The sequence below is a fragment of the Aquila chrysaetos genome, chromosome 23 (assembly GCF_900496995.4).
Source record: "Aquila chrysaetos chrysaetos chromosome 23, bAquChr1.4, whole genome shotgun sequence".
In the NCBI taxonomy this organism is placed as follows: Eukaryota; Metazoa; Chordata; class Aves; order Accipitriformes; family Accipitridae; genus Aquila; species Aquila chrysaetos.
Window position 1 is genome coordinate 16,505,981 of NC_044026.1, and position 17,596 is coordinate 16,523,576.

General features: G+C 39.3%; 1 protein-coding gene across 7 annotated transcripts in view; it reads left to right on the top strand.

Moving 5' to 3' along the window:
• The window catches only part of TBL1X (transducin beta like 1 X-linked), a 203,647-nt gene that overhangs the window by 135,232 nt on the left and 50,819 nt on the right, over positions 1–17,596 (top strand). For 6 of the 7 annotated variants that reach the window (XM_041119497.1, XM_029999175.2, XM_029999174.2 and 3 more), the window contains one exon: positions 10,800–10,907. The exons of the other annotated variant lie outside the window; for it this stretch is intronic. In XM_041119497.1, coding sequence (XP_040975431.1) covers positions 10,850–10,907 — 58 coding nt within the window. In that variant the 5' untranslated portion in view covers positions 10,800–10,849. The remainder of the gene's footprint in view (positions 1–10,799; positions 10,908–17,596) is intronic. 7 annotated transcript variants of the gene reach the window in all.

The window sequence follows — 17,596 nt, forward strand, 5'->3', positions numbered from 1 at the left end:
CATTTGGTACCTCCATACATGGCCAGTGATGCGTTTGTAAAAATGGTCAAATGTCCTCCAGCTAAAGAGGAGAAGCACAAACTATTCCACTCGTCTTACCAGTAAGACAGAAAGCCAGGAAAACCTAAATGACAGAGAGACTGCCTCACCCCGATGGCCAATTACAGCATGCAAAGGAAGGAGGATGGATGAAAAGACAGATAATATGTGGGATAGTGTTGTACAACTTGGATTATACTACTGCATATGCTACGTGTGAATTTTTCTTTGCTATTTGCAGTCTGGATATAGAGCATACAAAGGAAGAGTTAAAAGAAATAAAGAAAAAAACAGTATCTGAAGTCGATGCTTGAGGTGGTTTTCATAAGATGGAGATTTCTCAGTCTTAATTCTTTGTATTGATTTTTATGGCAGGTTTCTTTATGAAATATTTAGCAATGTGAATGCAGCAAAGTAACTTAGAAATAAGCTTTTACTCCAGTGGTTGTGTAGAAGTTTCTGCAGGCATCCTCCGAAAGCAAATTCAGTCTTTCTATCCTTCTTCCTTCCCCCTCCACCTTCCAACAAGGAAAGTAGTATTATACCTTCCATAAAAATAGAGGCATTTAGTGACCCTTCTCCAGAGCTCAAACCAATATAAACCGGGAGTAAACTGAGTGAAGCTTGTATTTAAAAAACCAAATAAACAAAACCAACAGGTTTCCACTAAGAGCTAAATGTTGGAGGTAGAAATACACAGCATGGAAATACCTGAATTTGTGTGTTTATTTTTCTGTTGTTCCGTCATGCTATCCTGTATAATCGTTGTCCTTACAGCATTTAACGTTGACATTCTCTTAGGATTTTTCAAGAGAAAACATGAAGTATTTATAGCCATAGTTAATATCTTTATAAATAGTTTATAATAGGATCTGCTGTAATAAAAGTTTGAAATAGTTTCCATTATAATTCTTTGTTTTCATGTATTCTAAAATTTACAAAATACTTGTTTTGGGGGGTGAAATTTTCCGTGTTGTGAGTCTGAAAAGTATTTTTTCCTTTTTAACTCGGAGTATAATCCTTTCGGCTATTTTGGAATTGTAGGCAAATGGGAAAAATACTTTTTCCCTTTGTACAATAATGATAATAATAAAAATAAAGAAAATCTTCAGCTACACTTTTAACAGTACTACAGGGAAAACAAGTTAAGGTTGAAATATGTGGTAAGATCTACTGCCTTTGCTTGCTCTGAGGGAAAAATTAAAAATAAAGTTATAAATGACGGAAAAATAACATCAAACTGTTCCCAGTAACATCTGCTAAGCTTATTAGCAGAGACTAATAAAAACCCACCCCCTTAATGACGTCGCTGCACATTCCCTTTGCCTGAGGCCATCCAGACATGAACTAGCCGGGCTGCTGTGGCTCCTGGCTGGTCTCTAGACCTTCGCAGATCCTCAGCGCGGCTCTGGCGCACTGGGCAGCCACCCGGCCCCAACTTGTGAGGGGTCAGGGATGTGCTTGTCCTCTTCCCACGTGTGGTGACCAACGCTGGTGCTTCTCCTGACCACTGCTTCTAGGGCTCTGCAGCCTTGTGGGGCCAGTCTGCATGGCTAAAAAAATGTAGGTTTTTAGTCCAGGGCAGACTCCTGTTGTTTTACATCGTCTTATATGTAGAGCTTTGCTAAGTCCAAGGATTGGTTTTGCAACGCGAGTCATAGTTGTCATGAGACAGTAGTACCAGAACGGCTTTCACGTTTAGTCTTTCTCTAACTGCACCTGTGTCAAGCCGTCCTAAAAGGTACTAAAATAGGATGAAATTCAAATGTACATGGAATTGAAACATAAGTTTTACTGACTATCTGGGCCTTGTGGGAGAGGAGGAGGAGTAAGACAAACCTACAGGTATGTGGACCAACAGGCCCTTCTGCATGGCCTCGCGGCTGTGTCTGTGTTGCTGCCCCTTGCCCGGAGAGCATTTCCCGCGCCCTGCTGCTCTGGGCCAGAGGAACTAAACACAAGATCCCGGTGTGAAAGGGTCTCAAGCCCCTTTACGCTTACTGCAGGTCACCTCCCTGGTCTCACAGTGTTTATGCGACACGCCTGCCACGCCTGTCCGTAACGTGTTGGGTAGCGGAGATGCCTACCGCTGTAGCTGGCACTAACACCGTTGCAACCAGTAAGGTGATAGCGGTGTGGTGATACCTCAGGGTGGTATAGGAAGTAGTTTATGTAAGGAACACGGTAAAAGCCACACATGGATGTTTTATCCTTATCTCGCTCTTCAAAAATCAGGCGCATAAGCGATACACAAACTGATTCTGCAGCCTAGTTAAAAGTACTCAGATGTATTGGGAAAAATCATGATTTTGGCCCCTGCTACCGGAGTTGCACCAATTTAAACAGCACAGTTGCAGGACAAAAATCAGAAATAACCAAAAAAGCCTTATTCAGATATTCCATCTTTTGGGCAAGGCCTTCAGGCTGTCTCTCACTTGTCTTTCCAGGCCCATCTCTCTTGTGTTCCATGCTATGGCGTTGCCTCATTTAAAATGGCCATCATGCCTGGTAACCCCTGCTGCCCATGCAGCGGGTGGCTCAGGGCCTTACGGAGGTTCTGGAAGCTCTTTTTCTGTCCCAGTCACATGGTGGCACCTCAAAGGCAAATGTTTTATCTACTGGACCTTGGCCTGTCTCATCCCAGTTGGGTGTCTGTCTACATCCATTCTTACAGGCAAGCTTGGGACTCGGGTACCTCACATTGAACTTTTAGTGGATCTTTACTGTGACGTGTCAGAGAAATTGTCAACAGCTGAAAAAGAAACTGTGCTTTATTCTAAATAATTTGGGGGATATTAATTCTAAAAGTTCAGCTGTGTTATTTTACTTATGTCTGTGGTCACAGGAAGAAAATGAAACGGGTACAACTAGTTCTGGCAGGAACTCATCCCATCATATTCCTTTCACCTCAGTACTCGGTCAATGTGAAACACCAATGAAAAATGTAAATGCTAATGTTTGCTCCTTCTGGTTTTGTTGACATTTTAGTAAAAATCCAGGTAAACTAGGTGAAAAGTTAAATTTGAGATGGTATTAATACCCTGTTCCTCTTGCCAAAAATCAAGAAAAGCAAGTATCAATAGAGTAATTGTGCCATCTTTTTAAACTTGCAATCTTCCTTAACTTTTTTAAGCGCGTAGCACTACTTGTAAGATTTAAAACACATTTCTTGTTGCATTCCATGCATACATGGAAATGCACACGCACACAGACAAGTAACTGCACAGTCAGATGATCATGTGTTTTGGACTAATTGGTTTGAAATGAGTGGACACATGCTATTGTCCCCCAGTTTGTCCTAATTGCCATTTTGTGCTCATGTAAGGAAGAAAATTCTTGTTCTGTTTAGTGGCAGCATTCCCAATTGACTTCAGTTGTTCCAAGAGTGATGAGGTATCTTAATTCTCAAACTAAATCCAATCATGTGGTTTGATTTCTCAAGCCTCTCTGATTCCTGCCTTTTTTTTATTTTAAAACAATTAATTTCATTTGCAAGCTCTAGAACTACTGTCAACTTTTACTCTCCCATCAATCTTATTTTTGGCTTCCCAGGCTTTCCATACAATATACTAGTGTAAACATTATTTTTGTTTATTAAAAAAAAAGAAAAAAATTCATTGAAGTTGCCTCTTCTTAGAACTAAGCTATAAAAGAGGTATAACACAATTGCACTAATTAAGAAGAGCAGTTGGGTTTGTTTGCTTTTTTTTCCCCTTAGCAAAGTGCCAAAAAGGAAAGATCAATACAGGAAAACCCATTTTACTCTGCAGCAAAGGGAGTTGGAAAAGATCCACTTGAACTCTTAGAACTGAAATGCTGGAGGCTGATGTAATTAAGTAGACCAGCTGAGAACTGAAAAATAACCTGATAAAACTAAGAGATTATAAGTATGAAAGGCCTGATGCACAGTTCTGCATCTTTTGATAGAGGAGGTAGAGTTTGCTGGGAATTTTGTGATGAAAGGCTTGTCTTTTGTTGACAATTAGTTATTTTGCGCTGGAAATTGTTGATTAATTGAAAAACGTTTGAATAGCACTTAGAAATTGCTGGAATATCTCTTGTTGCCCTTTTTAAAAAAATAAATAGATGTGGGTTTGGTTCCAAATGGCTTTTCAGTTTGAAATGTAATTTATAATTTAAAGAAAAGTAGTATTCATGTGGAAATAAAACTTTCTGCAGTGTTGTCTACTAAAGTCTTTAATTGGCCGAGTTATTTTTATTAATATTTTTGTATTAGGTTTAATTTTTTTTTTAATATTTTGATATTTTGCTGGATGATGTATTATTTTGTTAACATTTTTTTCCAGGACAGGACAACCATTTTGATAATTTATTGCAGATTTTTAAAAGGATAAATACAGTAGGCACAGTTATGCTTTAAAAAAAGAGAGATTCATCTGTTCAAAAGCATGTCTTTATAGGTATTGCATAGTAAACCAACCTTCTCCCTGATCAAAGTTTTTATTTTATTTAAATGAAAACCCCATTTTTGTCAGATTTGCCCATACAGCATTTGATTCATCAAGAGTGACATCTTCAAGACAGAATTGCAGGTTCATTGATCACTGCCACATGTCTATAGTTGTCGTTCTTCTACCTCCTCCTTCTTCAGTTGGCACCAGATTTTGAACGCTGATATGGTTGAGTTCAGTGATTAATTGTATGAGAAACCCTAACGTGTCAGGATTCAAGTTAGACCTTTTTTTATATCCATGCCATTTTTCCTCAAGTTCTTGGATACAGATGCAGTTGTTACTTCTTTTTGTCAGAGCGTGGCCTTGCAGGCAGTGGTGAGAATGGGGATGAGCTGGGGCTCCCTGGGTTTGTTTTGGTTTAGTGTGGCCTTTTAAAAATCAGCAGAAGGTCAATGTAAATACATAGACTTAAAACTAAAAAACAAAAGAAGAGCCAGCCTTAACATTTGGCAGTGCAGGTTTTCTGACAAGCCTATTGCCTTTTCTCTTTGAGATCCCTGTCCTTACAGAGCTGCTATAAACGTCGGTGACAGATCTCTAAGTGAGACAGCACACACTGTACAGCGCAATAACCATTCTTGAAGGAGACTTCCGTGTTCTGCAGAATCTCGGCTTTTGTTTTCCCCAAACCAACACATTTTTTACTGTGCTTGTGAAGAAAACCTGAAAATATTAACAGTATAAGTGATGCAAAGACATTTGTGAGCATCTGTAAAGAGCCTAGGACAATAGCTCTGAGAGGTTTGAATTGCCTCATTTTTGTCATTAAATAGTTTGGATGACCTATGGTGATCATTTACAGAATGAGGATATTTAACTATTTGCCTCCTCATTAGGAAAGGCCAGGGAGATACGGTGCAGTCTTACTGTGAGCACGTCTTGATTTGCTTTTTTAAGTGCATGATCTCTAGAAGGGGTAACTATTTATATTTTAGGTTTAGTTTTTTAAAAGCAAGGTGTCAAGTTCAAGCCTTACAAGGAGGAGTCTGGAAGTCACGCATGCACAAGCTGCATTTTGAACAGGGCTCGCTGTTATTTTGGTGTCTGGCAGAGGTGGAGTTTGGAAGGAACCACGCTGTATGCTCCGTACCTTGTAATCAGCAGGAATGCGATGGTCTCATTCCTTTGTCAGGATGCTTGTAAAGAAAAGATGGTTTACTCTTTAGCTTCATGAAATGGCAGGAGAGACTGTGAGGGGAGAGGGGGCCGAGTGTGCTCTTTTCCTCTCCAGAAGTTCTGTTTTGGCATTTTGGGAAAGAAACATACTGGAGTTCCTCCTCGAGAAGAGGCAGCTGCAATAAAAGCCAAGACTGAAGAATGCAATGGTGTGGGCCAAGCAGAGCTCGTTAGCCTTTGGGGAAGAGCTGCTGGCTGCTGACTCCGTTCTGGCTCGATGGTAAGACACAGCCTAGAAATACAGAAGCGTAGGCCTCATTGAAAGTTTCTGATGAAAGTATTTTTCAACAGAAAATACTGAGATTGTCTAAGTGACTCGTTTTGTGAGAAGCGGCTTCTGGCTTTGGGAAATGTTGTTTTTCATTAAACTACAGAGCATATGCAAAACAGTAACACATTGATTTGGCTATGCTGTCACGGTACCTTCCTAGAGTCTATTTTAGTTCTCGTGTTCACATTCTCTTCTCTGAGCTGGGGAGACTGTAGTCGTCCTGAGAGACGCGCCTTGACGCGAGGAGCCATCTTGGACGAGAAAATGGGAGCACAAGTACATGAACTCTGGTTCCCATGCAGCAGGGCATCAATTTGACAACATTAAATATTTGAACTTTTGAGAGTGTTTTCATTTTTATGAAACCTCTCATTTTTGCCTTTTTTTTCCGCAAAGCAAATACACAACTTCTCTTCACCCCCCATTGTTTTAATTGCAATGTTGTTGTCATTGAAACTTTGGTTGGGAAAAGTCATTTCGGCCTAGCCTTGTCAAATAAGTAGGCAAATAGTGCAACCGCTCCAGGAGGTAAATGAAAATTTGTGGGTTTGGGGGTGATATTTTTTGAGGGGAGGGTGTTTATTTAACAATAATGACCCCCCAAAAATCCTCCAAGAAGCTGACAACTGCTCAGCACTCAGTTAAAGCAGACTGGAGCTTGCAGATTTCTTGAGGGGGTAAGCTGAGGGCCAGACTGGCCATCTGATGAATTTCCGTCGGCCGAGCTGGATGCAGAAATGGGAAGTGCCCGACTTCCTATTTAGGTTTCAGGTTTAGGTTTTAGTTTAGGTGTTTTCCCTAAATGTCTGGCCTGTTTCCGCCTTCCTGAGGGGAAGGTTGACTGGTAACTCCCAGTCCCTGTGGATGGCAATGCTACTTCAAGCAGCAAATGTAAACTCCTTTCCTGAAATAGCCTCGGCCGTCCCCTGCCCCGGGGTTAGCCTGGAGGGCAGGACACGGCCCTGGAGGACACTGTGAGCATCGTTTACAAGAGAGGCAGAGGAGCTGTGTCTCTAGATGCTACTTCAAAGTTGAAAAAGTTATTTTCCCTTGATTCTTCAGCCAGATCTCCCTTATTTATGGCAACAGTGCTAAAATACGCCGGATGAAGGAAGAGCGATCTTTGAGTAAGGGGATGGGATGTAAATAAACTATTCTTAGTCGACCTGGCTAGTGCTGTGCTGAACCATAGCTATACACGAGGCTGCCTTCTCCAGAGCCACATGCGCGGCCCATTAGCAAGATTCCCAGTGCTCCAGGAAGGTTTAATTTGAGAACAGTCGGTGCACGGAGCCAAATCAGGTCTGGTGGTGTACTCCAGGAATTAAGCTGCCCTGGTTGCCCGGAGCACAGGGCAGTGTGCTGCGGTGTTAGCTTCGCTGGAGCCAGCTCAACTCCAGCTGAATGACTTAGTTCAGCAAAAGCCAAGCAGCCGCAGAAGCACAATGGTAGCATATCTGAGCTAATAAACCCCAGCTTTTTACCTCTGTATGGGAAGCATTTCTGCAAATCTATCCCAGCAGAACTGAGAGTTGAGTGTTCATTTAAAATAAGTGTTAAATTTAATTTTGTGTTATCTTGACAACCCATCCACCGATGGGCTTTGAATGTTTGGGATCCATTATGCTTTGGGAAGTCTTAGTGGGCTCCGCTCACATGTTTGGACATTCTCAAATATCTTCAGGATCACAACCCAAATTTTTAAGGCGAGGTTGAAGTAAATAGAACTTTACATTATGTGTAAATTGGGTGCAGGAAAAGGTGTTTCAAGTAAAGAAAGTTCAAACACGTGTTTGAATGCTTTTTGTAAATCCTCTTGACGTTGTGAAGAATTAAGGTGTTATTGCTAGGTTAAATGTGAAGTGTATCCAAAGGCACATCGGTATTGTTTATAAGCTATCATTTATTTCTTTAAAAAAACTATTAATCTAGGTAATACCAGTCTCCAGTAACAAAAGGAGACCATCAATTAGCAGAAATAAATCTATCACAATGATAACTAAAGGTTTCTGTGATTTTCTACAGACTTTTGCATTTCTACGTTAAAAAAAAATGGAATTGAGGGAGGCTAGTTGTTTGTTCCTTATGAACCAGACTTGGAAATACACAAAAGACAAGTATGCTCCTCTCTTTCCCACCATGTCTTCTGTAGCCTCTTTTATTTGGGGTGTTTATCTGTGGAGAAGAAAGAAATCAAAAAGAGCGTTAATGAAATCGAGTATGGTCTTTCATAGCTCAGCCACATTTCTAATGAATAGATTTCTCTGGGTCAAAGCCAAGATCTGTGTATCGTGTTGGACGGGTAAAAGCTTTACAGTTGTGTATCTGATTGCTGCAGTGGAATCTGTGGGAGTGAAGAAACCTTAAATGTATGAGTGGGGATCATCTGGTTATTTATGGCATGGTAACAATGTGTATAAAGATACGATCCGACACATATGTCAAAGTAATTCCTGTTGACTGACTTCAGGGAAAATGCATTGTAAATCCAACTACTCCGTGTGCTTGGGATTCTGATACAAAGGTAGCTGCTGTGGAGGATTTTCTGGGGCTCTCAGACTATTTTGCAGTCAGGCTGATTTTCTCTGGTTTTAATTCATTTTAGAAAAGTCGTACTTAGAAAAAAACAAACAAAAAACAACACTCCTCCTTTCCCTTCCCTTCCCATCCTTTTCCCAAAGCAACCCTCTGTGTGTGGGAAATACCATGTTAATGTCTTAAATTAGCAGGATGCATCCAGAAACAGCATTTGTAGTTTCTTGATTTTTTTTTTTTTATAATAAAGTTCATTTTACCACAAAGTACGTCATTGCTGAAACTGAATTTTTGTAAGAGGTTTCATCTTTACCAACTTTCCTACCACCAAATTCTGAAACTGCTATTTTTAAAATGCTTTTAGAAGTGTTATGTCGTGTGTTCTTTTTAAACCCACAGCTATCAGAGTTTCTTGATTTATTGTTATCACAGCCATAGCAGCGATACGGATGTATTTTAAGTACTCAGACAGGGATGAAAATGGCCTTAACTGTTGCCATGAATGTCTGTCTTGTTCTTCATTGTATGGTAATGATTATGCAAAAAGGAGCACAAGGATTTATTAATTATTCAGAACCAAGTCTGTTTATCTGGCAGAAGCATGTACAAAGTTATACTGAAAGTGGTGCTTTCACTGCCCGCAGTCGCCGACCTTGGTAACTAAAGCCCTTACAGCTACCGGTGCTTCCAGTCTCCTGATCCTGTGGCAGAGAAATTTGAGCCCATTTTACAGATGAGGGATTGAGGAGAAAAGAGACTGAATGGCTTCCCTGGGCAATACGTGGCATGTGTGACAGGACTGGATGTTGGATACAGCTGATATTGTCCTCGGCCAGAAGCTTAGCAGAAAGTGATCATCCTTTCCAAAAGTAGATGAAATTTTCCTCACTGAGACTACACAATTTTAAGTATTTTGTTTCTTCTTGTTCTCTGTGAAGCACAAACTGTCATAATAAAGACTAGAATACTTGAGGAAGATGTCTCCCAAATTAGCAAGCTGTGGTTTCTTATGGAAAACCAGCGTCCGAGCCATTGATGAAATATAGCAGCCCAGGAGAATAAAAGGCTTACCGGGGCTCGAAAGACCTCCATTTACATAAATATGCAGAGACATCTGTTACAGTCATGAGTGACCTGCTGGTTTAAATCATCAGCAGGGGAAACTTGTAGTCGATCAGCATTGCCTGCAGTAGCAGGTGCTACTTTAGGCAACAGGAATTACTGAAGAGGTTTTCGATGAACAAAGACCTTTCCGCTTGCCAAGAAGAGGCATACGGGAAATTGAAACAAACGGCACACGCCTACGGTCTTTCATTTGTAATACGCGACAAGAGCGTAGTGTGTGCTTCTGCATCCAGATCTTTACGTGATTAGTTATAGGTATGGTGTGGCTGACAAAGTTGCAAAGTTTATGTCTAAGAAGTACTTATGGCTTTTAAAACCAAACTACTTAAGTCAGATTCCCAAACAGAAATGAATCATCAAGATTTAATGGAAAATGTTCAAATTTATCATCTAAAAACAATGGTTTTATTATCAGAGTATATGCCCAAAATAGTAATGTAAAACTGTCATCCTAAAGGTTACAGTTACTTAAGTGAATAATTGAAGTTTAATTCTTGCTCACCATTAATCAGTAGAGACATTATAACTTTATATAATGCCAGGATATTTGTATTCCTTGTTGGCACAAGGTATATGACGTTCTCTCTCTTTTTTTCCCCTCTCTCTCTTCCCCCCACCCCACCCCAGTAATAAAATGTGCAGGCTCATCTTAAATTTAGATTTGTTTCTGTTTTATGGGAACTTTATTTAAGTTCACTGCGTAATATGGTTTTGTAAGGAGAGGATCTGTCTTTTCAGTGGATGAGCTACTGGACAGAAAACTAGATTACAAATTTGGGGCTGCAAAAAAGTTATGATTTGGTTTGTTACATGTGACTGTAATTGCCAGCAGTGCTGAAAAGAAAATACTCACACAGCAAAAAGGAGTGTCCAAAGAACCTGTAGTAAAGCCACAGAAGTAAAAGAGTTGACATTTGCAAAGGCTTCCAAGATTTAAAACACTCCTTCTGACTCTCTCATATGTGTTAAATACTGCTCTTTAATTATAATAAAAGGTACAGTACAGCTTGAGTACTTGATTCACAATATTTAATGGGTGCCTCACATTGCGACGTAAGAGCTCTAATAACTATATGAGATCTTTAAACACCTTAACAATTGCCACCTGTATTTTGATAACAAATTTCATAATAAATCAAGATAAAACAAAACCTGTTCTTTTCTTTCCCTTTGAACAGAGCGTGGATTACACTTCTCGTAAACCTCATCATATTGAGGTTGGGCTAAGATGAGCATAACCAGTGACGAAGTGAATTTCTTGGTGTATCGCTATCTCCAGGAATCGGGTAAATTTCCTGTCTTTCCTCACAACTTCAGGTCATAGATGAAATGGGAAAATCGGCGTTTTGCATGGTGTTGCTTTAAGAATGTTGTATTGAGTCTTTCAGACTGATAAAATCAGACTAAATATTTCTTGCACGAACCCATGTTTCTTTGAAATCATGGTCTTGAACATAATAAAAGTGCAAACATACGCAGGTACAAAGTAAACATTGCAGTTAGGCAAAACAAGAAATAAATAACATTATGTTAACAAATGTTTTTGTAGAGTTATCTCAGCCAAAGTCATTTTTGGCAGCACAGGCACAAAGCACATGGATTTGTATCTTTCTTCTTAGCTACTTGAAATAGTTCTGTCAGATACTTGCTAAGGAAAGAGGGATTGTCTAAATTGGTTTCATATTGGCTGTAAACAGAAATTTGGGTGCAAGCGTCTGATGTTTTAGAACGTCATTAGGGTAATTACATATGTAAACTGAGCTGCACAAGTGTCAATGTGGCTCTGTCTTAGTATCACTTCCACCTTTATCTGTTTTCATATCAGAAAATAATGTCTTTACAGAGCTTTTCCTTTTAGAAGGAAAGCTTTGTCTTTCCTTCCAAAAAAAATTAAATTGAAATTTAAATTTAGGATCTATTTTGGTTTTGTAATCTTGATTCCACTGTTTGACTGCAAGTACAAGTTCTCTTCAGTAATGGAAAATGTTCTGTTAGTGCAGAGATGATAGGGGAGGTGAGAAACATTGATAAAGGATTTATTGCCAGGATTCCAGTTTACTTGGTACTGGCCCTATGTTCTGGGTTGGTAAAAGTAGAATTGACTAAAAATATTTGGTGTTTCATATGCTGAAACAAACAAACAAACAAATTCTGTGGAAAATACATGTCTTCCTGTCAGAAGACTTGAAGCCAGTTCTAGAATGAGCCCTCCAGACTTGAGAGATGCCTTGGACAGGGGACCAAAATCCCAGCAGGTAGAAGATACTGGGTTAGGCTGCTTCTCTTGGTCATTATAACTAGCATTCATTAGATACGTTATTTTGATTTGTTTCTTCTACTTCCAAGACTATTTCAAACCCAGGAACCCAAATCCCTATGAAAGGAATCTCCACTGAAATTGAGAAGGTTGATAATACTTCTTCAGGATTTGGTCTTTTAGAACAGTCCTTTGAGAGTCCAGTTGTGGCCTGTGTTAGTAGCTGTTTTCTCACATTGTATTCTCTCTAATAACAGAGCTTATTTTAAAAAAAAAAAAAAGTCTAGTTCTGGTATGCAATCGGATGACAGAAAGATAAGGAATTAACAAAACTAAAATTTAATTCAGACAAAGTTTATTTTTAAAAATAAGCTATTGGGTACCACACTGGAAAGGGCATTTGAACATTAGAGCAGTGCGCAGATGGACATAATCGAAGCCTAAACAATCCTGAAATTGTTTTACGTTGTTATATTTGTATTAGGGGAGATTCTACATAACAGGGTATTAATACGGTCACTTTTCCTGATGCGAAAAAAGAAAACTAGCTTTTTCATTCCTCTTGATAGATCAGTAGGTGGGTTAGTGTTGTGTAGTGATTTAGAAGGAGGCTTTACAAAGTCAATCAAGTATGGTGGTATCAGCCAAATGTCAGGAAAAGGTTCTTCTAGGTAACCCGTCTCCCACAAGCAAGCAATCAGTTTTGCCATTTTAGGGAGAACTTCACATCGAAATTTTCATATTAATTGCAAGTTGTACTGCTCTTATCTTCTTATGTAAAGGGCCAAATGTTTTTCTTACTTAATCCACACATGCTAAAGGCATTCACAAAAACATTGTATTTCCACTGTTCTGTTGTATTTTACCCATATAAGAGAGTAGAAGTTGAGGTTAAGTATTTGAAGAAATACTCAAATATGCTTCAAACTGAGCATGTTGAAATCTAGATGTTAGGTATTGATTTAGTAGATATACCTGACAGTTTGCTAGTAATTCCATTTAGCAAATAAGAGCTATAACCAATGATGAATCCACTAATCTATTTAAAAAGCTTCTTATATTCAGTTGGAATCTTGTTTCATACTGTTATTGTTTTTTCCAAAGAAATTTTTTTATCTGTATTTTCAGATAAAGTAGGGTAATAAGACAGAAATTGTTATACAGCATCTTGTCTTTCCACCTGCTAGTATAAATGCCATAAGAAGTGACAGCAGATGAAAGATGTTTAATCAACAGCTTCAGAAATAATGCATGCCAAATTTAGAGGGCTAGTGTTTAAATACCGTTTAAGTTCAAACCTCTACAGTTTAAGGAGTTTACCGAAAACAAGTTTATTGCATTGATTATTTATTAACATTAGCTGAACCCAAAGCTTCTAAAAATTCTATCAGACACGGCCATAAAGGTTGCTTACAAGACCATACAAAAGTTCAGGGTTTTCTTCTTGTATCTGTCCTTTAATCTTATCCTGTAAAACTTCCAGGCTTTCCCATAAAATGTAGGCAAATGCTGGGAGGAAGAGAGAAACAACAAAAGGAAATACATATAGTGGAACAACTATATAAAAAGCAAACTGTCCCTGTAATATTTCAAATGTTTTGCGGCTGCAAGGCACAGAAGCACTTGAGATTATTTGAAACATTATAGCAAAGATACTGATGGGTGCTTTACACTTCATTATGAAAATGCTGACAGGTCATTCTAGTAGAAGTTCAGCTCTTCTAAAATTGAAGTAAGAAGTGAAACTCAGTAATAATATTTCCTCCTTAATTCTCTGTCAGACTAGAAAACTTGCACAGAAGAGTATTAGTAGAGTTGAACTGTCTAAACCATTATTGTTGCTTTTTAACAAATCTTGGCATACCAAGGGGACTTCCAGTGAACTGGAAAAAGAAAATGTTGTGCCAGAATTTTTAAAGGTTAAACAAGATGATCCAGGTAACTATAGGTCAAGCAAAATCATTGGAAGGTTGAAACTAGATACCTCCAACAAAAAATGAAGAGATGACATCATGCCTAATGCCAGCCAGCAACTTTTTATGGATAATAGATCTTGTCGGACAAACTTGATACTGCTTTTTCCAAAATCACAAATGAAGTTGACAGAGATAGCTGTGCTGACAATAATACACTTAGACTACTTTATGACATTTACTTAGTCTTGTTGACACAGTGGTTAAAAACAAAATGAAGTAACAGTCTGTAAAATCAGTGTAATCTAGGGTTAACCAAAAGGATTAAAAACGGGCTGACAAAAACATCTTGAAAAATGATTAGAGTTGGGGAATATTCATCTCAAAGGTTGCTTCTAGTGGGAACTCGCAGGAATCTGTTCTTGGCGTAATACTGCTCAATAGCTTTATCAGTTACCTGGAAGGAAATATAAAACGATTCTCGAGTACATTTGCAGATGGAATGAAATGGTAAGTTGTGGCACCTGATGAGACATACTGACTGATCATGTGGTTTAACAGAAAAAAATACAGCCAGGGAGACTGCTTTGAGTTGCCTGCTGCTGGAGAAGCAGGCTGGAGAAAATGCCTGGTCCAGGGGCAGTGCAGTCAAATCCCTCCAGTACAAGACAGGGCTTGGGCAAGTTAAGGCTCTAATTGTTTAGCTGTATTAAAATAAGTAAGTAAATAATTGCCTCTTCACATAGGCGACTGTCTCAGGGTTTATCTATGCCCAGAAAAACAAAGCAGTCGGGCATAATTTCCATTTAGGCTCCATGGGTTGATGGCATAGGAATTCCACCACTAAGGTGGCTAGGTGTTGTCACTTCTACTGTAGGACCATGAATGCCCCCCTTGCGGTATAAAAAAGTTGAGTGTTTAATTTCACTTTAAGATTGTTACTTCCAATCCAAATGTCAAGTCCTGCAATGTTCGGTTTGCTCCTTTCTGAGTATGAGCTTTTTGGTGCACACTTTAAAGTGGCCCAGTTCTTAAAAGTGCTGAGTACTTCCAAGCATTGTTTATCTCAGAAGTCAAACTTTTTACAGGTCAGGTTATGTTTATTTGTAGGTGTCTTAATTTGAAGACTTCCTTTAAGTGAAAACGTTGGCCTCAGTTACTAACATGAAGCTTAGGTTATGTCTACACTATGAGTGTCCTACCAGTGTGAAGACAGGAGCACACAAAATACTCCTATGGTGGTTGTAGTTACACCAACAAAGCAGGTGCATTGACAAAAGTGAAACAAGCTATACCAAAGAAGCCACAGTTCTGGCATCCAAATTACATTGAGTCAGCTTTGCACCTCTTCAAACTTCTTAGAAGCATACTTTTGCTAGCAGCCATCTTCACTGCTCACATAGTCCTTCTGTTGGTTTTCTTAAGAGTGAAGAGCTGTGTTTCTAAAAAACCACATAGAATTCAGAATATAGAGTTTTTCCTGTTCTGCTTTGTCTGTCCAAAAGAGAAACAGATAATTATTTGGCTTTGGGAATGAAGGTCAGAGCAGTACCATGCAATGGGAGTAATAAGGATTCCAAGGAAAATTGAAAAGAAGTGGGGGGCGGGGTGGCAAAACCAAGGGAAATCAAATCTCTCACATACCTTTTAATCTGAAATGTGCTGCCATCTGTTGTGAGTGACAAATCCTGTCATAGGTCCAAATGCTACAATAAATTACCTTCTTCACCCAGCCCAACATGTCAATTCAGTTATTAAAGCTTTTTCAAATTTGATATTTTTGATGCATTGATCGATTTAATTGTGTTCCTTTTCCAGCACTTACAGGCATGTTGCAGTATAGAATCCTTATCTGAAAATCAGCTCCCCAGCTGTCTGCGGCTTACACTGCTCTCTAGTAGGGTATTTATTGTAGTGGATGTCTGGCAATGACTTGTTAGAGTTAAGGTTGTGTAACACTTTCCATTTTCGCTTATACTTTCAGTGTTCGGTTTGAATTTTTCCATGTTTTATGACATACACCTGATAAACTGTTCCTCGGTGTGCAAGCTGTACCATGTCCTAGACAATAAAAACACTAGCTGAAGGTTTTTGCTAAAAAGATGTCAATGAAATTTTTAGCTGCTGACTTGGGACAATTTACCATTATACTTCAGAATTGTCATTTGTTTTCTTACCAACCATAAAAATTGAGGGAGCTAATAACGTAGTTGTTTTCCTTCTGTAGATTCAGGATGATGGCAGCGCGTTGGTCTGTTGGGTTCATGGTTGACAGATTTCCTTGTTTTCCTAAAATATAAGATTTTCTCTCAGGTTTTAAGAATAGGCTAACAGGCACATAGAGCATGAAGCATTTTTATGAATCACAGCACAAAATCCTTTGTAGAGTTAGGCATGTGCAAACATGGACCTTTCCTGTTAGCCACATCCAGGGCATCTTACTCTCATTCTGCCTTTGGAAATTGAGAGAATCCAAAATACAGATATTCTGGAGCTTCTGGGATTTCATCATTGTGATGTTGTCCAGCTAGATAGTAGTAGTTGAAATAGTACTAAGTTACAATTTTTCCAATGCTATTTACAATTTTTTGAAAAGGAAGCAACAAAATTTTAAGGAAAATATCTTCTTTATGACTCATTCTCTTTTTTAACAAAGAAATTTTATACAAAATGTAAATATCGCAATTTCCTTGGGTAAGTTCTCAGGCAATAGGGAATGACTGAAGATCAATATTCTGTTCTTCTGAATTTGTGCCTTATGCAACAGTCTTTTCTTACATAAGCCTATGTAATTTTTCTCTGAAGTCCGTACTTTTTCTGCATGTGAGGTACATTTAGAGTATTTTGAACAACTGTGTATGGCACAGAGTTCCTGACTCACAGATGAGAGAAGTGCATGCTGAAAATAATTCAGATTAAGCATAGCATGAAATATTGGCATATATAGGTCAGCTAAATTTGCTTCAAAGCTAACTGCTTCCTTTGCGTAGGAAGGCTGCTGCTAAGTAGAAGGGGGATGGTACATTGTATGGGTTTTGCTTAAATTATTAAAACCTACACCTTGAAGAATAATTCATTAGAAGAATGAATCATTTGGTCAGTAAAGGCACTTGTCTGGTATGACAGTAAAAACAATAGTGTGTACTGATGGTAGAGCCAGTGGATAATGATTTTTCTTTTGCCCTTTTTATCTTTTCTTCCAATTTGGCTCATTAGGATCATAGGAGAGTTCAGGCTGGATGGTATCTCAGGAGATGGTAGAATCAGAGAACAGTTCAGGTTGGCAGCGACCTTTGGAGATGATCTAGTCCAACGGCCCTGCTCACAGCAGGGTCAGCTGCAGCGGGTTGCCGAGGGCTGTGTCCGGTCGGGTTTTGCATATCTCCCGAGGATCGAGAGTCCACAGCCTCCCTGGGCAGCCTGTTGCAATACTCGATCACCCTCACAGTAAAAAAGTGTTTTATTTTGTTTCAGTGGAATTTCATGTGTGCTTCAGTGTGTGCCCATTGCCTCTAGTCCTGTCACTGGGCACCACTGAGAAGAGGCTGGCTCCGTCCTCTTTGCAGTCCCCTCAGGTACTTATGCACGTGGATAAGGTCCCCTGTGGGCTTCTCTTCTCCAGGCTGAGCAGTCCCAACTCTCTCTGCCTCTCCTTGTATGCCAGATGCTCCAGTCCATTCATCGTCTTCGTGGTCTTTTCACTGGACTCTCTCCAGTGTGTCCCTGTCTCTCTTGTACTGGGGAGCCCAGAACTGGACACAGTACTCCAGGCGTGTCTCACCAAGGCTGAGTAGAGGGTGAGGAT